General features: G+C 37.7%; 1 protein-coding gene across 3 annotated transcripts in view; it reads right to left on the minus strand.

Annotated features, from left to right (window-relative positions):
• The window catches only part of CEP72 (centrosomal protein 72), a 95,393-nt gene extending 93,854 nt beyond the window's left edge, over positions 1-1,539 (minus strand). For all 3 annotated transcript variants that reach the window (XM_070730071.1, XM_070730072.1, XM_070730069.1), the window contains exon 1: positions 1,430-1,539. In XM_070730071.1, the coding sequence (XP_070586172.1) occupies positions 1,430-1,532 (103 nt within the window). In that variant the 5' untranslated portion in view covers positions 1,533-1,539. The remainder of the gene's footprint in view (positions 1-1,429) is intronic.
• Positions 1,540-23,635: the final 22,096 nt, after the last annotated feature.

Below are 23,635 nucleotides of genomic sequence, written 5' to 3' on the forward strand. Positions count from 1 at the left end.
AAGAGTTGTTAACCTAATCTTTCATAGCTTCTTCTCCAGTAATATCACACTACTAACCAAAGCATACAAAACATTCACCAGACCAATTCCTGAATACAGCTCATCTGTCTGCAACCCACACCACATATCAGACATAAGTACATTAGAAAGTTTCCAGAGATACTTTACTTTACACTCCTCTACCTGCAGCAAAATACCTTAGCAACCAGACTTAAAATCCTGTGTTTAGAAAGCTTAGAATTATGTCGCCTTCAGCATAACCTAAGCATAGCTCATAAAATTATCTGCTACAACGTCCTGCCTGTCAATAACTTCAGCTTCAACCACAACAACATACAAGCACACAAGATACAAACTCAAAATGAACCATCCCAAACCTGATTGTAGCAAATACGACTTTAGCAACAGAGTGGTTAATGGCTGAAACTCACTACCTGGTTTTGTCACCAAACCCCCAAAACTTTATGCTTAGACTGTCCACTGTTGATCTCACCCAATTCCTAAGAGGTCAGTAAGGGGCGTGCTTAAGTGCACCGGTGTGCCTACTGTCCCTGTCCAATTGTTCCCTCTCATCAGTACCCATCTTATGCATATAAACAATGTTATATCTATGTATATTACAAATACATACTTGACAAATTAAATAAATAAGACATTGGATAGCCTTCCTTCAGAAATGATATAGGGTCTCCTACTTGATCAGGAGGTTGGAGTTTGACTAGATGACCCACAAGATCTCTTCCAACTCTGTTATTCTATTTCTATTCACTTTATAATAGTAATTAGAAGCTTGAATTGTAGCTGGAAGCAGTCACCCATGGGGATGGAAAATTGAAATAGGGCATCATAATGCCTATTATTTAATTTAGGTACTTATGTCAGAGTTGATATAAGTAATAAATTGCACTCTTTGTGTGTTATCATTATAATTTTGATATCTAATGGGTAAATCAATCCATAATGACACCACTAATTGTAGTGGCATTACCCAACAGCATGAAGTGGCAGTAGTTGTGAAGCCTTAAAATACAATACACCTACAGCATTTCTATTATCAATTTTTAAATCTTCCTAGGCAGAATTGCTATATAGCTTTGAATCCTCCCATCTCCACTCCCAATCCATCGAAAATACAATACGTCTTGTTCTCTTACAGGAAAATTGATTTATATTTCAGCCCAATTCTTCTAATTCTTAAAAGAATTGAGAAATACTAAGGAACGGACAATCTCTTGAAAGATCATTCTGTCCCCTATTAGAAAGCAATCTCTCAAATAATACAATCGAATATCTTCATTGGATTTCTCTATTTTCCCTGCCTGTCTTTTGATCACCTCTTCGTAACAAGAGGCAAAACGGCGACTAAAAAAAGCTTTTTTTCTCTCGCAGTCATGCTCCAACTTCCCATACACAAAAGCTGGATGATCACCGAGATTTTGGCGCCTCAGGTTGATTCTCTCTCGAACATCTTCCTCAGTCAGTAAGATTCCGAATGCAGCCGTTTTCAAATAGTTAGAATGTACTCCATACATAACAAATTGTAACTCGGCATAGCAGACAAATCAAAATTAACGCCGCGAGAGGACGCGGCAGCCTTGAAAACAAAAGAAAGTGCGCATGCGCCCGATCGAACTAAAGAACCAATTAAAATATGAGTTTGAACTGCCCTATGGAAGTGCTCAAGTAGTCAGGTAGATTCTCTCTAGTTCCTAGGCGACGGCACACGGATACATCCGCTCCACGCTGTTCGTGTATTCCATAGATGTGGAGGGGTGGCTGCATAGATGTAACTACATAGAACGTCTAAAATGATGACGATTGGGAGTCTGCACAGATTCACAAACTGAAATACTTTTATTTTCTGTAAAAGACCTAAGAAAGAATGATGGTATTACTTAACATATTAAGCATAACTTGATTTTTTAAAACAAAAATTAGTGACAGTTAAAATGTACAGCTTTGATTGAAATATGATCCAATATTGCTTACTTTTTTATAATTATATTTTTAATTTCCATAGAGATGAGCAGGTCATAAGAAAATACAATTTTCTTTTAAACCATATTAAGCAACTGGTATGATAGTACTATTTTAAAAGTGGAACTGCCAGTCCATCTTGCTCTTTCAAATCTTATATATTCTTGAATTTAATTTTTATCTCTCATTGGACCACATCTAAATTATTATTTGTTTATGCCAATTATTTAATGCCAATATTTTAGTGGAATCATCAGAAACATCAAATATTTGTAAAATGTTCATTTCAATAGCTTGCAATTATTCCTGGCCAATCCTGCTCCAAATTCAACTTGTGATACAGAATTTCATGTGAATTTTTTTGTTCAATGAAGTCACCTTAAGAACTGCTCTATCTGTTAAAAGCAAAGATTTCAGATATTTATGGGTTTAGATTCTTTGCATTTAGATGCTATATTTAATCTCAATACTTTAATATATTTATATATTAAATATATTTAATTTTGATACTTGGACTTCTAAATATCTCTACCAAAATGTTAAATTTTAGAGTTTGAATAGTTCAAGTTCAAGAATTTTTTTAAGTGTGTGTATGTATGTGGGTATATGTAAGCATATATGTTTGTGTATATGTATAATGTGTGTGTGTGTGTGTGTGTGTGTGAATCCAATTCTGTTTAGTAGCAGAATTTAACTTCATAATTAACACACTTCAAAATATGGGACAAAAAAAGATAACTTTAAATTCTTAATCAGAAAGAAAAGTAATATTTTATAATTATTACTGACAATTTAGTACAAAACTCTTAATAAGGAATATAGCAATTTTTAAATTTTTATTTATTTTATTTATTTATTTGTGAAGTACGTATTGGTAATATACATAGATATAACATCGTTTATATACATAAGATGGGTACTGATATGAGGCAACATTAGGACAGGGACAGTAGGTATGCTGGTGAGGTCACAAAGAAATCATAGAAGAGAAATAAATTGCAGTAGAAAAGTAGGAATTGAATACAGTTACATAGATGAATACCCCTATCCAATTTCAGGTGATCAAAGTCCATACATTTTTTAATTTCATATACTTAATTAATAATGCTAAACAACATTATTGCTCCAACAGCGATCATAGTATGATTAACTTCAACCTCAATGTACACCATCCTAACACTCACCTGAATAATGTGACATCTAAATACAATTTTAGGAAAGCCAACTATGAACTCATGGATGCCAATCTCTCAATTCTTAACTGGCAATCTTTGTTCTCTAACTACAACACCATTGATGATCTCTACAACACGTTCTTACTCCAAATTAAAAGACTTATTGGACTACATGTACCACTCACTTCATCCAGAGGTAAACGAAAAAATAATTTACCTGTCTCGATAAAGAAACTACACACCAAAAAAAGATCTCTCTGGCGTAAAAGCAAAAAAGGCCAAGTAACCAACTTCAAAAGCCGCTACAAAAGCATATGCCAACAAATAAAAGCAGAATGTCTCAACTATCACAGCAAACAAGAGGAAAACCTCCTTCGCACCAAATCTAACCGAGCCCTCTACAACTTCGTCAACAACAAATTCAATTACTCTAGACCTATTCCACCTCTCGTAGGACCCAACAACAAAGAATACCACGATGATCCATCCAAAGCTAACCTCTTCAACTCTTTCTTTGGCTCTGTCTTTGTTAACAGTAATGGCTCATCCCCCATCTTTGCAAATCGCACCTCAAACTCTCTCAACAACCTAACCCAAATCGACTTCACTATAGACCGCATTGAAAAAGCAATCCATGACCGCAAACCTTCCCTATCAGTTGGACCAGACGGTCTTTGTGCATACTTCCTAAAAAAGCTTTCTTCTGCTATAGTCGAACCTCTAAGCATTATCTTCCAAAAATCCTTCATGACCAGCACACTCCCCAAGCTATGGTCAAAAGTAGTAGTCATTCCCATCTTCCAAAAAGAAGACCCTTCTCTCGTTGACAACTACAAACCAATATCACTATGCTGCGTCTCATGTAAAATCATGGAATCAATTATAAATCAATCAATCATCCTTTACTTAGAATCTAATAACCTACTCTCAAACAAACAATTTGGATTCAGAAAGAAATTATCCTGCAACCTACAACTACTTCACTGCAAAAATATATGGACTACTCACCTAGATCAAGGAAAATCCATTGATGCAATTTATATTGACTTTTGCAAAGCCTTCGACTCAGTGGTTCACGACAAACTACTCCTAAAACTCAAATCCTATTGCATCTCAGGATTCCTCCACAGCTGGATTACTGCATTCCTGTCAAATAGGCAACAAGTTGTCAAAATTGGAAGCGGCATTTCCACCCCCTTCCCTGTCAAAAGTGGCGTTCCCCAGGGCAGCATACTAGGTCCTACTCTTTTCATTCTTTATATCAACGACCTCTGTGATCATATCACGAGCAATTGTGTTCTTTTCACCGATGCTGTAAAACTATTCAACACCACAGACAACACATCTACTCTCCAAAAAGACCTCGACTTTGTCTCAGATTGGTCTAACATCTGGCAACTTCAAATATCAACCAACAAATGCTCTACCCTCCACATCGGCAAAAATAATCCAAATCTCATATATAAACTGAATAAACAAAATCTCACAGCCAACCCCCACTCAGTAAAAGACCTTGAAATACTAATATCAAGTGACCTAAGTGCTAAAACCCACTGCACCAATATCGCCAAAAAGGCTTCTAGAGTTGTTAATCTGATCCTACGCAGCTTCTGCTCCAGCAATCTCACACTACTCACCAGAGCCTACAAAACTTTTGCCAGACCCATCCTTGAATACAGTTCATCTGTCTGGAACCCATACCACATCTCGGACATCAACACCCTTGAAAATGTCCAAAGATACTTAACCGGAAGAGCCCTTCACTCCTCCACTCGAAACAGACTGCCCTACGAAAGCAAACTATCAATCCTAGGTCTAGAAAACGTAGAACTACGATGCCTAAAACACGATCTAAGTATTGCCCACAAGATCATATGCTGCAACGTCCTGCCTGTCAATGACTACTTCAGCTTCAACCGCAACAACACAAGAGCACGCAACAGATTCAAACTTAATATTAATTGCTCCAAGCTTAACTGTAAAAAATATGACTTTAGCAATCGAGTTGTCGAAGCGTGGAACTCATTACCGGACTCAGTAGTGTCAACCCCTAACCCCCAACATTTCTCCCTTAGACTATCCACGATTGACCTCTCCAGGTTCCTAAGAGGTCAGTAAGTGTGCCTTTCGTCCCCTGTCCAATTGTCTCTCCTTATCTCATATATCATATATCTTTTCTTCCTTTCATATACTCCTCTATTTTTATATCTTTTCTTTATATATAATACTTCATGTCTATTCGCTTCAATGTGTATTGTGTATTGGACAAAAAATAAAATAATAAATAAATAAAAATAAAAAATGTGATAATTTAATAGGTGGTCCACCTGAGCTGCCAGGTGTAGGCCTCATTCATTGGGTGGGTGTCAGCAGCATCAGTGGAGCTGGAAGAAGTGGAATGAAAAGCAATTGCAAAAAGAAAGAGAGTGGCAATCCAAGCTGCTTTCCAAGGAGCCATACCTAGGGATCAATAGCATAAATCCTGGCAAATTAGCTAAGGAACTGTTTGTTTGTTTTCATTTTTTTTTTGGTTTGTTTGTTTGTTTTGTCATGTATGTATTGGTATACAAAGATATAATATTTATATACATGATACTAGTAAAAGAGAAACATTAGGACAAGGGACGGAAGGCACTCGGGTGCCCCTTACTGACCTCTTAGAAATTGGGAGAGGTCAACAGTGGATAATCTAAGGGTAAAATTTTGGGGGTTAGGTGATGATACTACAGAGTCTGGTAGTGAGTTCCATGCATCAACTACTCGATTACTAAAATCGTATTTCCTGCAGTCGAGTTTAGAGCAGTTTACTTTAAGTTTGTATCTGCTGTGTGCTCGTGTGTTGTTGTGGTTGAAGCTGAAGTAGTTGTTGACAGGAAGAACGTAGCAGATGATTTTATGGGCTATGCTAGGTCGTGTTTAAGACAACATAGTTCTAAGCTTTCTAAACATAGGATTGTAAGTCTAGTTGTGGCATATGGTATTCTGTTACGAGTGGAGGAGTGGAGGGCTCTTCTAGTAAAGTATCTCTGGACATTTTCTAGGGTGTTTATATCCAAAATGTGGTGCGGGTTCCAGACAGATGAGCTGTATTCAATGATTTGTTTGGCAAAAGTTTTGTATTCTCTTGTTAGTAGTGTGAGATTACTGGAGGCTTCAACTCTTGAAGCCTTTTGGGGGATGTTGTTGCAGTGGGCTTTGGCACTTAGGTCATTTGATATGAGTATTCCAAGGTCTTTAACGGAGTGAGGATTGTCTACAAGGTCTTGTTTATTCAGCTTGTATTTAGTGTTCTGATTCTTTTTGCCAATGTGTAGGACAGAGCAGTTTTTGGTTGAGATTTGGAGTTGCAAGATGTTTGACCATTTAGACACAAAACCAAGGTCTTTTTGGAGAATAGCTGTGTTATCGGTGGTGTTGAAAAGTTTGACATCATCAGCAAAGAGAACGGAGTTGCTTGTATTGTGATCACAAAGGTCATTTATGTAGCGTATGAAGAATGTTGGTCCAAGTACACTGCGTTGGGGTACGCTTGTCTTAACCAGAACAGGATTAAATATGGTGCTCCCTGTTTTCTCTGCTTGATAGGAATGAACTATGGAGGGATCCTAAGATTCCATAGGATTTGAATGAACCACTGAGTCAAAAGTTTTACAGAAATCACTATAAAATGCATCTATAGATTTGCCCTGATCAAGATGTGTAGTCCATATGTTTTTGCAGTGAAGGAGTTGTAGGTTGCAGGATAATTTTTTTCTGAAACCAAATTGTTTGTTAGTTTCTAGGTGGAGAGTAATTGATTGGTTTATGATTGATTCCATGACTTTGCACGTGGCACAGCATAGTGAGATTGGTCTGTAGTTTTCAACTAAACTGGGATCTCCTTTTGTGAAGATGAGGATGGCCGTTGTTTGCGACCATAGCTTTGGTAGTGACCTGAATGATTTTTCAAAGATTATGCTTAGTGGTTCAGCTATAGCTGTGGAGAGCTTTTTTTAGGAAATATGCACATAGACCATCAGGCCCAATTGATAGAGAAGGTTTGAGGTCGCGTAATGCTTTTCCAAATATGTCTTCAGTGAAGTCTATTTGTGTTACGTTGTGAGTGTTTCAGGTGCAATTGGTGAATTTTGGGGATGAGTCGTTGCTGTTTACAAAGACTGAGCAAAAGAATGTGTGAAAGAGGTTAGCTTTGGTTGATTCATCATGGCATTCTTTTTTTGTTGGGTCCTTTTTGTGGCATGGGTCTTGAGTCCTTGAGTTTGTTATTTACAAAGTTGTAGAAAGCACGGTTGGATTTGGTACGCAGGAGGTTTTCCTCTTGTTTACTCTGGTAGTTTAAGCATTCTGTCTTTATTTGATGGCATAAACTTTTGTAGTGGCTTTTGAAGTTGGTGACGTGACCTTTTTTGTTTTTCCGCCAGAGAGATTTTTTGGGGGAGATTGTAGTTTTCTTATTGAGATGGATAAGTTATTTTTCTTGCTTACGGTAGTTATTAGTGGTACATATAGTGTGATAATTCTTGTAATTTCAAGCAAGAATGTGTTGTAGAGGTCATCGGCAGTGTTACAGCCAGATAATAGAGTTTGCCAGTCAAGAATTGAGAGATCGGTGTCTAAGAGTTCATAATTGGCTTTTTAAAAATTGTACTTGGGTGTTGCATTATTAGAGGGAATCTTGAAATGGTGTAGGTTGAAGTTGAAGTTAATCTCGCTGTTGGAAAAAGGTTCTTTTATTTGTAGTCCATAAATTGTGCTTTTGCTGTTGCAGAATATAAGGCCTAGGCAGCTGTTGAGTCTAGTACTTTTTGTTACTAGTTGGTCGAGTCCCAGATTAGTAACAGCATTGTATAGGGTAGTATGGATGGGTTCCATAGTGCATTCATTTGGGATCCAGTTAATGTGGGGTAGGATGAGGTCACCAATAGATCAGGGGACATGGACAGGAGGCTGCCCACATTAGTAGTGAGGTTAATTTGTTTGCATGGGTGATGTCGTAGGGGCTCGGTAACAAAGTAGGAAGTGAAGTGTGGCATTTAGGGGTAGATCATAGACGATGGTTTCAGGGAGGGTAAGATCATGTGTAACTTAGATATAGGATGGATTTTGGATTTTGAATTTGATGCATTTAGCACGGTAATCTATGTATAAGTTTGTTTCACCAAGATCTAGTTGTCTCTTAAGTTCTGCCCGTAGTTCATGGAAGCGGATATGTTGTAGGAGAGATAGATCTTGTCTGGATTTAATTTTGTTGTAGATAGTATTGTTTCTGGCGACGGAATTTATGGTCTTGTTGAATTGTTGTTTGGTGGACTCATTTTTGCAGACCACTCTGCAGAAACAGGGGCCACCGAGCCATCACTATACCTGTGCTGAGGGCCATTTCTGGTAACTTCTATGATATCTTCAGGAGCAATTGTTTGTGTATGCTGGTTGCGGATGATGTTTTGTACTTTTGTTAAGTCAGATACATTGTTTTCTTCTAGTCCGAAAAGGATTGCATTCTGATGTTTTTGTTCATGCTCCATGGCATCTTTGATGAGGGTCGGGATATCAGTGGTTGAGTTGGTAGGTCTTTATGTTAGGGGTAGTGGTTGAGGTGGTGTTGGTGGAGTATAAACAGGTGGGGGTGAAGTGGTATTTGGTTTGATGGATTTGCATTTTTCAATACTTGGATATTTTTCTCTATGAATGCAAAATGTGGTTCAAGGTATTCAATGTATGCTTGCTGGATTTTTATGATTGTTTTTAGGATGTGGATCTCATCAGACATGCTAATGAGAACATCAGTTTTAGGAGTATATATATAGAAATGAAGAATTTTGTTGTAAAAAGGTGGCTATCTGCTTTGTTATTTTGAGGCAGGTGTGATGAGCTGATTTGATGCAGATGTGGCATTTCTTGTACCCTTCATGATTGCTGATGGTGGTATTGCACTTAAAACATTGGTTGCTATTGTTTTCAAGATTTTTTTGCTTGGAGGTTTTTTGTGGGGGGGTGTTTCCTGGCATGTCAGGTCTCAGGAATTTATTGCTTTATTGCTTTATGGCATGAAGGCTGGAAGAAGAAGAAATTGGAATGTTAACTGTTCCTTTGTGAGCAAAAAACTCAGCCAGAAGGTTGGAAGAAGAAAGAATGATTGTTTTAAAGTAGCTTCTCAACAGTATAACAACAGTGTTCAACAATTAGTAATAAACAATGTTTTAATCCAGAGTTTGTGTAAACATGCAGTAAGCAAGAAGAAAGATAATAGCGAATCCACAGTATACTGTAGTTTACTTAAGCTTTATATTTAAGCATGCAGGAGGAGAGGAGGACGTTTCCCCCTCGAAGGCTTTTTTTTGTTTGTTATGGAGCTTTGTTATTGAGCAGGCTGGGGTAAGGTACACAGTGAATGCAAAGTATGCTGTAGTTCGGAACTGTTTCGAACTGTGCCTAAACCATAGTTGTCAAACTCACATCATCACATGAAATATCATGACTTTTCCCCCTTAGCTAAAACTGGGGTGGGTGTACCAGTGTGTGATACATCTAGCCCATGGGGTGCAAGTTTGACACCCCTGGCCTAGACTTTGCTTGCTGGTCAGGAGCAACAGCATAGGTGACAGCAGCAGTAGCACCCTAGGTGGACTTTAGGGCCATTGTGACAATTCTAAGAGACTGGATATAGGGGATATTATTCAGAAAGAGGACTAAGGTCTGAAGGAACTGTGACCCTGCTCCCATGATAAGAATCTAAGAATGGCTAGTGCATCTATATGAATGTTGGTAATTGTCTAACCAGAGTGAGAGTCAGGTGGAGGGTTCTGAATGAGTCAGTCCTCCTTCCTGCTGATAAATTAGAAAGACTGATCAGAGAAAGTATGGCATATTCAGCCTCCCTTAGCTCAAGTTCAGAGCCTGGACAGCATTCACTTGGAAGGCCAGAGATTTAGTTGCTGCTGCTGAATATCAGATTGGTCAAGCTCCCCTCATTCTAGACTTTATTGAAGAGGAAGATTCTGACCTGGCATGTATCACCAAGGCCTGACAAATTTAGAGTTTGGCACCAGCTGAGATTTCAGGACAAGAGTCATCAGATAATTTCTTTCTACCTTCACGGTACTTGTTCCCCACATTTCTGGCTGTGAGACTGTTTCTGAAACTGGGATCAGGTGGGGTTGTTGCTAATGTACAGGCCTTCCCGTTGTACAGCAACTCTTCATAACGTATATATCTTGGCTTAAGAGGTAGCAATCAACCAAGCATGCAACCAGTACCATTCAATCCGACTGTGGAAGAAACCAGCCCCATGGGGAAAGAGAGGCGACAAAACCACAAATTCCACAGCCAACTCTTTACTGCTTGCTTCAAGTGTGGCCAGGAAGGACACCATCAGGCTACAAGGCCAGCAGTCTGGCCAAGAAAACCCCTCCTGGAAGCCTCAGGAAAGTCACCAAGATCCCTAGCAAGCCAGAGAGACAGCTATTGAGGGTAATGGAGGTCATCAAGTTCATCTCATCATTAAAATGGGATGAGGGAACTCTGACCCCACCAGCTGACAGCCAGGGTCTAACTATTACTGACAACAATCTTCTTGTAGTGGCCAGGTAATACCAGTGACACTCCCCATTAAACTAAATTTCCAGGCCTCAGGGTTGAAGGCCACTTTATGAGCCCTGCTAGACCCAGGCTGCACCAAATGTCTGGTTAACATAGCTCTGATTGAAAAATTAGGAATCCACTTGAGGTGGCTAAAAGCACTAGCACATTTTGTCAACTAGATGGATCAGTAGCAGGGGGCACTCCAGCAATGTTTGTTACTAAACCCATAGAAATGCAAATGGGGTCCCACGGCTTTATAGTGGCCTAGGGATGGAATGGCACCTAGTTCTAGGCCTGGCTTGGCTAAAAAAGTGGAAACAATATGTCAACTGAAGAAGAGGACTGTTAAAAATCCAAACAAGTCACCTTTCTTGGGAGCAACATGGAGTTCAGAAAGCCACCTCCCCACAATAGGACATCCGCAGTAGTGCAAGGACAGGAGAAAGGCCTCCCCTGCTATCCCCAAGGAGTCCCTGGACTAAAGAGGTGTTCAGCGAAAAGGGTTTTGATGAACTCCCCCCAGCCCCACTAACCAACAGATTGTGCCATAGAAATCCTTCCTGGGGCAAAATTGACTGAAACAAAACTCTATACGATGACTGTGAGGGATTTAGATAAACTGATTGTTTATTGAGGAAATCCTTGCCCATGGATTTATTCAACTGGCCCAATCCAGGGTAGCGAGCCTGATCCTATTCCACAAAAAGGAAGATGGGATGTTTTGTCTATGTGTGGATTATAGGAGTTAAATATAGTTATGTGTACCTCCTGATCCTGGTGAAACACATGGCAACCCATTTATCCATGAGCAAAATATTCATTAAGCTGAACTTGTGAGAGGCCTGCTACCTTGTGAGAATCAGGGAGGGTATGATTGGAAGACCACATTCAACTGCCCTTTGGATGGTTTCCGGTTCAAAGTATTCTTATTTGGCTTCCAGTGGGCTTCAGCAATGTTCATGCTATTGAGAAAGGAGGTCTTACACAAGCACCTGTATAAAATGATACTGTAGTGTAGATCTAATATAGATCACATTTTAATTTGCACTGAAATGAAGATAGTGCATGTGAACCTAGCACCAAACTGTGTGCCAGACTATGAATTTCACCAAAGTAAGGGAGACTACCTGGGCTACTGCTGTCACACAAAGGCATTGAGATGGATCTCCAGAAAATTCAAATGATATTGGAATGGACTTTGTCCTGAACCAGAAACAGAGCTTCTTGGGCTTTGCCAACTTTTATCAATTCATCCGTGATTTTACTTCCCATCATGAAAGTACATAACACAAAATTGGTACATAAATCTAAACCCAGCCAGCCTCTTAAATGGACTTTGGAATGCTTGCCATGACTCAGTGGCACTTTCCGATGTGGCTGCAGCCCTGCAGGATAGTTTTATCTATGCATTAGATACCAGGGAGGAGAATAGGTGCCTGTCTCCTTAAGAGTGTGAGGATGCAGGGTACTGGCTTATGAGCCATGCTCTCTGTCCTCCATTAGTAGTTACAGTTTTTCCTCCTTTGCAAGAAAGGACTGGCAGGTTATCATTTTTAGGTGGGTGAATTACTCTCCCCACAAATATTGGACAATTCAGACCCAGATACAGAATGAAAGCAAGAATATCCAGAAGTCTGCAACAACAGCCCAATATTTTTTTTTTATCTTAGTGAGCTGGTCTAGGGCAAACAGCCAATTTTTGTTTTAACTTTCTTTAAGTAAAATCTGTTAACCTTTCCTCAAAACCGATGCTAGTGATGTGGCTGTGGGAGCTGTGTTGCTTCAAAGGAATGAGGATAGAACCTTGCACTTACACTTCCAGGAAATTGTCAGCAGTCAAACAAAGGTGGGCAATATGAGAAAAAGGAGGTTTATTAATTGGATTTCTATGCCGCCCCTCTCCGAGGACTCAGTGGGGACTCAGAGGACTCAGACTTTACACAGTGTGTAGGGCACTCGTAACATGGAGGCATTTCCTTGAAGGCAGCAAAGTGTTTTTCAAAATATAGACTGATGACAAGAACCTGGAGGCACTAAAAACCCCTTCTAATAAGGTGCAATGGGCGCAGTACTTTAACTGCTTCAATTTTACGTTGTGCTACTTTCCAGGGGAGAACAAATTCTGTCTGATAATAAAGAGTTACATTTTTTATTATTAGCCAAGTGTCATTGGACACACAAGGAATTTGTCTTAGGTGTATATGCTCTCAGCATACGTAAGGAAAATAAAATACATTCATCAAGACCAAAAAGATACAATACTTATTGATAGTCAAGGTTACTAATAAACTATTAAATGCCTCAATTCAATTGCCCTGCAGCATTAGTCAAAACTCTGCAACCATCCAAGCAACTAGTGGCCCAAGTGATCACCCAAGTTTAGATGAAAGAAAACCAACAAATAAGACTTCCAGTTGACGTTGCAGTGGGAACAGCTGGAAAATACTGAAGCTCCACCAGGCTCCATGAAATGCAGCCAGCAACTCTACAGGGTCAAGCTGTTCTGGAGGGGTAATGAAGAAAGGAGAGGCAATTCATTGATCACAAGGAAACCACAATTTCCTCATTGATCCAAAGAAAGCTCTCTCAAAAAGCAGCAGGGACAATTGCCATCTTGTTCTCTTACAAGCTGGGACATCTGGGATACTAAGATCTCGTGGACAAAGCAGTGAAACTGAATCCGATAACATTCAACTTTTATCCCAAAGGTTTAACCCAAGTTAAGAATTTAAAAAACAATCACCAAATAGTAAGAAATCAGCAATTGGATTTTTAAAAATGATTTTTTTTTTTCAATTATAGTTATTCTTAAGGAACCTGTGTTTTTTTTAAAATAAATTTTATTGATTTTATAGGTTTACAAAAAACAAACATATAACAGTGCACAGTGCATGTGCCCATCACCAAACAACACACACACCCCGTCACCCCCACCACCCCTATAGGAGGATTCAAAGACTTTTAAGCTATTTGTCTATCTATTGATCCTTGGCTCTATCTTGAACGCTTTTTTACTAAAAGAGTGATTGTAGTTTATTTTTCGTATTTACATCACAGATTCTACTTAACATATAATCTTTTACCTTGTTCCATCGCACCATCAGCTTCTCTAGTTTATTCTCATCAAAATTATTTAATCTTATTTCCATAATTTCAAAATGTATGTAATCTACCATGTACCAGTACCAATTCTGTAGTGTCCATTTTGTAGAGTCTTTCCATCCTAATACTATCACCGCTTGAGCACTTTCCAATGCTACAGTTTTAATTTCTTTAGATTCTCCTAGTTCCCTATATTTAATTAAGATTGCTGTTTCTTTTGTAATTATCCAATTAATGTTTAACATTTTATTAATTTCATTCTGGACTACCTTCCAGAATTTCTGCATTTCTGTACATTCCCAGATCATATGCATAAAGATTCCTTTTTTCTGGCATCCATGCCAGCATTTACCCTTCTCTTTCCCCTGGAAGTATGCAAGTTGTGCAGGTGTATAGTACCACTTATGTAAGATTTTTCTTCTCATCTCTTTAACTTTCGTGTTTTTAATCTTATATATATTTACTATTATTTCTTCCATTTCTCTTTCGTCTATTTGTAAGTCATCCTGCCAGCATCTTGTTAAACTTTTAACTACTTCTTCTTGCCTCTGCAATAGCATTCTATATATGTTACTGGCTTGTCCTTTACTTTCATTTATCTTTACCCTTATTATTTTTTCCAAGCTATTTTCTTCTCGTAAGAAGGCTTCTTTATTCTCACTTTTATTTAAACATGTACATATTGCATTAATCTGCAACCATTGCTGTTTACCGATCAACCATTCCAATCTAGTTCTACTAACTCTTCCATCTTTCTCATATAACTGTTCCATTCTCATTACCCCTTTACTATTTAATATTTTGATAATTCTAGTTAAATTAGCCTCATCCCCTATATTCAGTGCATGTAACGTTGATAGCTTGGATATCTTTATTCCACTTGTCCTCTGCCATTTAAGCCATATTTCTAAACATGCTTTAAAAGAATCACTTAGGGTACTGGTTTCAATTCTATTCCAACTTTTAAATAATAATTCTTTATTATTTATATTATTAATTTCTCTTTCTAATTCTACCCATTTCTTTTCCCCCCATAACTGTAGCTCGATTAACCTTTCGATTTGAAATGCATTTCTATATAATACTAGGGATGGGCTTCCCCAACCTCCTTCTTTTTCTTGTGCATACTGCCAATGCTTCCTTATTCTAGATTTTTTCTCTCCTTCAATCCAAAAGTTTAGTCTATTATCCCATTCTCTTAATTTTGCCTCAGGAAAACTGCCCGGTAAAACTTGAAACAAATACATCATCTTTGGTATTATCATCATCTTAAGGGCCCTTATCTTAGCCATTCTTCCTAAATTTTTACCCTTCCAATTTTTGATCTGCTTCTGGATTTTTTTCCATATTAAGTTATAATTGGCCGTTGTTATTTTTGATGGATTTTTAAATAACCAAATTCCCAAATATTTCATTTTTTTACAACCTAATTTCAATCCTGAGATTTTTTGAATTTCAATTTGCTCTTTGGGGCCAGTATTTAAGCATATTATCTCTGATTTTTCTATATTAACCTTAAGCCCAGATTGATCTTTAAATTCTTGAAGTAATATCATTATTTTTTTCATCATTTCAATTGGGGTTTCAGACATTACTATAGCATCATCTGCAAATAAGTTTAATTTCAATTCAAGTTCCCCTATTTGATAGCCTCTCCATTCCTTATCATTTCTAATTTTATTTGCTAAGGTCTCGATTGCTAATGCAAATAGCATTGGGGATAATGGGCAACCCTGTTTAGTTCCATTTTGAATTTTAATCATTTCTGTTCTATTGCCATTTACTCTAATTTGAGCTACATTATCCTTATATATTGTTTCTATAACTTTACAAAATTTATTTCCCATATTTAAATCTTTACATAGTTGAAATAGGTATTCATGATTAACTTTATCAAAGGCCTTATAAACATCTAGTTTTAAAATGCTTAATTTCCTTTTGGTACTGGTAGCATGATGTAGAACATTAATCACGTTTCTTATTGGTTCAAAGATTTTCCTTCCTTTCACAAATCCATATTGATCTTCTCCAATTATTTTTGGTAATATATTCTCCACCCTATTTGCTAATATTTTCATAAATATCTTGTAGTCCTGATTTAACAAGCTAATGGGGCGATAGGAACTAGGATCCGTTAAATCACGATCTGGTTTTGGGACCGTTATAATTTCTGACATTTTCCACGTCTGTGGAGTTTCAAAAGTTTCCATTACATTATTAAACAATTTCTCCATATACGGTAATAATTCATTCATATACACTTTATAATATTCAGCTGTAAAACCATCTGGACCAGGAGCTTTGGCAGGTTTCAATCCCTTAATAACTCTAGATATCTCCTCACTTGTAATTTTTGCATTTAACATTTGACTGTCCTCTTTCTTTAATTGCTTTTTAACCTCTGAAGTTTGTGAAACAACATACTCTTTTTTATATAATTCCCCATAAAAGTCTCTCATTATTTTTTCCATTTCTACAGTATTACGTTTTATTAGACCATCCTTATCTTTTAAAGCAGAGATAAAAGATTTCTCTTTTCTTTTTTTTAAATAATGTACCATTTGCTTCATAGATTTATTGTTCCAGCTTCTAATTCTATGTTTCATAATCATCTTCATTTTATTCCAATTTTCCTCATCAAGTAATTGTAATTGCTTTTTCTTAAATGATAATAATAAATTCCATTCTCTGTTTCTTGTAATTTTTAAGGTTTCTTGGATTAATTCTATCTCTTTTAATAGATTATTCCTCTTAACATTCCAGGATTTCCTAAGGAAAGCTTCCGTACTAATGCAGTTACCCCTCATCACTGCTTTATGTGTATCCCAGACTATTGTTTCTTTAATCTCGCCTGTTGCATTAATACTAAAAAATCCATTGAGTTCCTTTTGTAATTTAGTTCTACTCTCCTCATTTGCAGAGACAATGGGGTTATACCTCCAAATTCTTTGTTTGTTAGAGACCCCTATTTCTAACACAGCTAACATAGGAGCATGATCTGATAGCCAGATGGCTTTCACTTCTGCTTTCTTCAACTTAACCTTATCTGTTTTATTAATTAACATGTAATCTATACAGCTAAATTTATTATGTCTTGCAGAATAGAAAGTATCTCTTTTAACTACATTTTGATGAAGGTCCATCATATTAATTTTATTTAAATGTAACTTTTTCTTATCCCCCTTCCCTGTTGTTAATTCCAAATTAAAATCACCTGCTAAAACCACTATACCTTCCGCAAAGTTATCTAATTTCCGTTTTACATTTATTATAAATTGTTTTGCATTTACGTTAGGGGCATAAATAACCGCTAGAGTTACTAGATTATTTCTTATTTTCCCCTTAATAAATAACATTCTACCATCCTTGTCTCTCTTAATATTGCTTAACTGAAAATCCACTCTTCTGTGAACCAAAATTGCTACCCCTTTTGATTTATTCGTTCCTTTCGACTGATAAACTTTTTCCCATTCTATATTTGGTACTAATTTATTTGTTTTTTCCCTTCCCTTATGGGTCTCTGAAAAGAATAAAATATCTGCCTTACAGTCTTTAGCCAGCTTCATGATTCTACATCGCTTTTTCTGTGATGAAAGACCATTTACATTGAGAGATAGAAGGCCTAAATCACCCATTTACATAAACTAAATGGATTTCCTCTTTCAACAAAACAGAGCCTGCCGGAGAATTGTTTATTTTCCCAATGAATCCACACCCTGGTGCCCCTAACCTGACCTCCCCGCAGGGGAAGGCAATGGAAAAAAAACCTTCCGTTACTGAGAGGCACTCTTAGATCTACGTTCCCTCTGAAAGCCCTCCCTTCTCCCCCATTTTACAAGACAATAAAAGATTCCCCCCTCCTTCCCTCCTCTCCCCTTATTAACTAGCATGAACCCCCAACAAGAAGTACAAAAGTATATAAAAAAAGTTAATTAGTTGAAAAACTTAATACCATATTAGCACGACAACTCAGTTCAGTTTATTATTTTTTTCTTCTGTCTGGTGACGCGGGGCTCATCTCGCTTCTCCGATTGCAGTGAGGCCAATTCTCTTTGAAGCTCGGCAATTTTCTCCTCTTTGGTTTGTTCTGACTCACGAAACGGTTCTGCTGCATCTGGCCGGTCGATCGATGCCTGGGTCTGCATTGCTTCCTCTGGATTTAATCCCAATTGTAAAAGCAGCTTTCTTCCTTCTTCTAATGACTTTGCCTGAAAAAAATTTGGTATCTTTAAACACAATAATGGTGGCTGGATATCTCCAAGAAAATTTGATCCCATTTTCATACAGCTGAGAAGAGACCTCTCTCATCTGATTTCTCATCTTGAGAGTCTCGGCAGATAAATCTTTTAAAACACGTATTGGAAAAGCTTTGTAGCGTAAGTTTAAAATCTGTTTGAGTTCTTTAAAAATCTCTGCAGCTCTTCTTTCTGAAACAAATCTGATAACAATGTCTTTTGAATCACCCTTGCGAGGTCCAAAAGCCCAATGCGCTCTTTCAAATTCTTGCAACTCACATGTAACTTTGTTCTCGATAAACCACTGGAGGATTTCTTGAATAAGTTGTTTGCCCCCCCCCCCAAAAATCTTTGGGGAAGCCTCTCAAGCGTATGTTAGCACGACGCTGTCTATCTTCAAGATTTATGATGCGAATTTCCTGGCGAGATTTCCCCGCTTCCAGCTTTCCAATCCTTTGGTCTTGAGTTTTTGTTTGTTGTTTCAGTTCCGCCATTCCGGTTCCCAGTGCCGATAAATCTTTTTTCATCTCTTGGAGCAATTTGCACATATCAGCAAAACCTTTAAGCAACGAGTCCATCTTCTCCTCCAGCTCCACAGCAGACGCCATCTTCGCTTTGTTCTTACTTCTTCACCCAACCGCGTCAAAAAGAGTTATTTACTTCAACTTTTAACTCCTTCTGGTAAAGTTTTTCGACAGTTTATTCAGTTCACTCTCCTCTCAGTCCACTTTTAGTAAGCTAGAGAGGGTAGTTAAGGGTTAACTTTTATTTCTTTTTTTTCATGTGGGAGAGCTTTCCCTTGGTGCGTCAGTCCAGGCGACGCATGCGTAGATCCTCTTCTTAAAAATGATTTTTATTAATTTTTTTCTTTTTCCAATTGTTTCTTTATGTTTTCTATATATTCTGTTTCATATTGTGTTTCTTATTTATATCATTATGGTATTCTGCATACATTTTACTTAATATAATCCAATTCATATTCCAAGTTTCCAACTCATTACTCTTGTTCATTTTATTATTCTCTATTTCTATCCTCTAGCCATTTGTACCATTTGTTCCGCACTAAGTAGTATTCCATCTTTTTGTTTTATCTCTTTTGTTAATTTGCCCCTTTCTGCACAGTCCCAAGATTTTTATTATTACTTCTTCTTTAGGTATTTCTTAGTTTTTGAGCATAGGGTATCTGCGCTGCCGTTAGTATATGTAGAATTAAATAATAGATTTCTTTTTTATACCTTTTAGTAATTATTCCTAACAAATTGTTGTTCTGGTTTCCACTCAGTCTCCTGCCCTATTATTTCCTCTAACCATTTTATTTTAGTCCAATATTTTTTAACATTCAGGTATCTCCACCACCGTTCCCTGTAAGCTGTGTGCGTGCATGCGTGCGCGTCCCAAAGTACCCCCCCATGCACCCTTTTCCATGGGCGCGCACTCCCCATCCCCCTGCCAGCCTGGGGGGGCGGGGAGGCTGGCAGTAGAAAGAAAGAAAGGGAGCTGCGGCCGCACCTTCCTCCCCATGGTGCCTCTGTCTCAGCCCTGTCCCCCGCCCGCCCAATCGGCCCCCTCTCCTCCTCCTCCGCCACCTCCTGCCTTGGGGTGTGACTTCTCCCATGGCCGTGGCTGTGGATTCTCCTCCTCTTCTCTCCGCACGCTTCGGGAAAGCCCGCTCCGCCCCTCTCGCAGCCCCTTTGCTGGGAGCGCTTTCGTACCAGACTTTCAGCAAGGGGGCTGCAGTAGAAGCAGGCGTTCCTGAAGCGCTCGGAGAAAGCGCTCTCGCATCCCCCTCGCTGACACAGAGAGAGAGAGAGAGAGAAAGTAAGTGACAAAGAGAGAGAGAGAGAAAGGGGAGGGAGGGAGAGATAGCAAGAGAGAGAAGAGAAAGAAAGCAATAGAGAGAGAGAAAGAAAACAAGAGAGAAAGAGAGAGAGAGAAAGGGGGAGAGAGCTAGCAAGAGAGAAGAGAAAGAAAGCAAAAGAGAAAGAGAGAGAGAGCAAGAGGGGGAGAGAGATAGAAAGAGAGGGACAGAGAAAGTGAGAAAAAGAGAGAGAGAGCAAGAGGGGGAGAGAGAAAGAGAGAGAAATGACTCTTGATTTAAAGCATATGGTAAAAAGCACCCGAATAATAACAGAAAAAAACCCCCAGCCGTTTGTGTGTGTGTGTTAACTCTTGAACCATTTCCAATAGCTCACCTGTTATTGGAAATGGTTCAAGAGTTCACACACACACACACACACACACACACACACACACACAAGTGGGGAGGAGACAGGGATGGAAAAAGAGAAGATAGTAATAATAGTAATAGATTTTGGTTCTTATTCATTCATTCATTCATTCATTCATCCATCCATCCATCCATCCATCCATCCATCCATCCATCCATCCATTTATTTATTTATTTATTTATACTTCTATGCCGCCCAGTCCCAAAAGGACTGCTGCTCAAACACTATACTTTTCCGCCCACACCGAAAAAAAATTAGAGGGAACATTGATCTCCACCATAGATGATAGTAGGATCCATACGCTTTCTTACATTTCCAACAACTGGATTTCATGTTTGGAAGCATCTTAGCTATTCTTGCTGGTGGGAGATGACACCTATAGATCATCTTGTATTAGTTTTCCTTGTAGCCCATTGACATGGTCAGTTTCAGATTTAAGTTAAAGAGAAAGACTAAAGGTTAAAGACTCACATGGAAAAGAAATATCTAAAAGATGCTTTAAAATACAGAAAGCCTGGGAAAAGTCGAACATTGTGAAAAGTGATTATTAGGAGAAATTGCTTTTCTAAACTCTATTTTCCTTTTTTTCAGGGTATTTTCCCCCCCTCTCAACATACATTCAAACAATACAGTATACAATCTAATTTTCCATGTATAAAATGCAGTATTTTGTTAGTAACTAATATCAATCATTGAAAAAATAGCAATTTTGTTTTCTAATTTTGTCATCCAGTTACATACATTATCTTTTAATTAAATTCCCTCCTTAATGTTCCTTCGAAAATATAACACCAATCATATTTCTAATTTATTAACCATTATACTATAGTGCTTCCTTCCTCTCTTTATTCATTTTTCTATCTATAAGCTTCAACCCATATAACATTTAATCAATTAATACTTATCTACATTTATTACTTAAATGATAATCTTAAATTTCAGTCAATTTAAAAACAAGTTTCTAAATGTTCTCTATTTTCAATCAATTAAAAATCATTAACATCATTAATTTCCCCAACAATTCTAAATTCAATTCCACTTATACATTAGTCTAAATCAGTATCTCCTACTACGTATTTTATTATAGTCAATACTAATAACTTTATTAATACTAGTCATCAATTCCTAAATTCATATATCTAAATAAGAATATAACTGAAGTTAGAAAAACAATTAAAAATTACACCAAATTTAATCAGCCCTTCTCAAACTCCAATTTCTTTAATCTGAGCAGAACTTTGAACTGAACCTCTTTTTTTAAAAAAAAAATTGTATCCCCTTTTAACCCCCTTTTCCATTTTATTCTTTCTATTTTTTCTCTTAACACCTTCAGTTTTTGTGAATATCAGCTTTTTATGTTTTTCCCCCCATTTGCTTTCAATTTTGCATTCTTTTTGAATGTGGTCAACCCTGAGCCCCCAGTCACATTCTTTCAATTTTTCCCTTGTGCTAGTTTCACTATATTCATAGAAACATAGAAACATAGAAGTCTGACGGCAGAAAAAGACCTCATGGTCCATCTAGTCTGCCCTTATATTATTTTCTGAATTTTATCTTAGGATGGATATATGTTTATCCCAGGCATGTTTAAATTCAGTTACTGTGGATTTATCAACCACGTCTGCTGGAAGTTTGTTCCAAGGATCTACTACTCTTTCAGTAAAATAATATTTTCTCATGTTGCTTTTGGTCTTTCCCCCAACTAACTTCAGATTGTGTCCCCTTGTTCTTGTGTTCACTTTCCTATTAAAAACACTTCCCTCCTGGACCTTATTTAACCCTTTAATATATTTAAATGTTTCGATCATGTCCCCCCTTTTCCTTCTGTCCTCCAGACTATACAGATTGAGTTCATTAAGTCTTTCCTGATACGTTTTATGCTTAAGACCTTCCACCATTCTTGTAGCCCGTCTTTGGACCCGTTCAATTTTGTCAATATCTTTTTGTAGGTGAGGTCTCCAGAACTGAACACAGTATTCCAAATGTGGTCTCACCAGCATTCTATACTTTACTATATTCATAGTAAAACGTAATCAACAGCCCAATCATTGACCAAACAGTTCTTAATGCTTTTTGCAATATCATTTGTTAAAGTAACAGAATCATCCAATTTAATAGCATATCCTTTAATCTGTCCATTCTCTATCTTGCCAGTATCTTGTTTTCCATATCCTCCTAGTTATCCTGTAGGATCCTCTTCTCCACTTTTCGCTTTTAGGTCATTTGCTTCCTTTGTTTCTCTGATAATTCCTGTACAGTCTCTCATTGATTCTTTAAATTCATTAATAATTCCTCAAATATCATTAAAGATTTCTCTGATCTCCTGAATCTCTGATTTCTCCATATCAGCAGAAAGAATTTTTATATTTTCAGCTGTTTAGATAAAAGAAAATTCTCTTAAATAGCCTAGTATGTTGTGTCCACCAATTTCATGAAATGTAATGCAGCTTCAAAGATTTTTTTTTCAAGAGTTCATTCAAAGTTCAAGTCCAACTCAAAGTTTACCACAATCAAAGCTTCTTCTTTTATCATCTTTTCAAAGAATGTCTGTCCTCCAGTTAGGGTCTTTTTCTTTTATTTTCCCAAAGTCAAACAACAGATGTTAATTGAGTAAGCAAGTAATTCTCCCACCAACAAACCTTCTTCCAAAAGATGGCAGCATCATTAATCCAAAAAAGAAAAAAGCCTTAAATCTAAAATTAAAATGTTAAGCTCAAACGGGGAAGGAAGGATTCTGAAATTTAAACAATTTAAGTTCTTTTAAATCAAACCTTGATCAGTCTAAGCATCCAAAATCCACCACCTGGTTCTTAGCTGTCGCTTTCTAATTCAGTTAATAGACATTGAACTGTTCTGGTACTAATTAGCCACCTTCCTCAGCTTCCTTGTATCTCTTTCCCCTTATTCAAAAAGCAGTTCTATTTAGAAAAAAAAATGGTAAATCGTTCATCACAACTCATAATTTTCTTCCAAACGACCTCATGCACAACTCCTTAAAATTCCTTTCTTCTTTCCAGATGATTTCCAACATAGTAACAAACAACTGTCTTCCTGATAAGTAGCTGATGGTGACTGAAGCCACTTTGCACCGCCATTGGTGGAGGCTCCAGGCAGGCTATCCGTGGGGTATGCGGACCCCAGAAGGGACCATCTGCCAAGTCCCCTTCTTCACCTTCCTTTCAGGGAGACTTTGGGCCGATTCAGAAGAATCGGCACCCCCGAACAGCAGGGATTTGGATATTCCCCCACCGGAGCATAGGAAATTTATTCTCACCAGGCCAGTGACCACGCCCCTCTCCTAAATTCTATTTTCCACCCCCCTGAATGACTGGCAGTC

This window comes from Erythrolamprus reginae, chromosome Z, assembly GCF_031021105.1.
Source record: "Erythrolamprus reginae isolate rEryReg1 chromosome Z, rEryReg1.hap1, whole genome shotgun sequence".
Taxonomy (NCBI): Eukaryota; Metazoa; Chordata; class Lepidosauria; order Squamata; family Dipsadidae; genus Erythrolamprus; species Erythrolamprus reginae.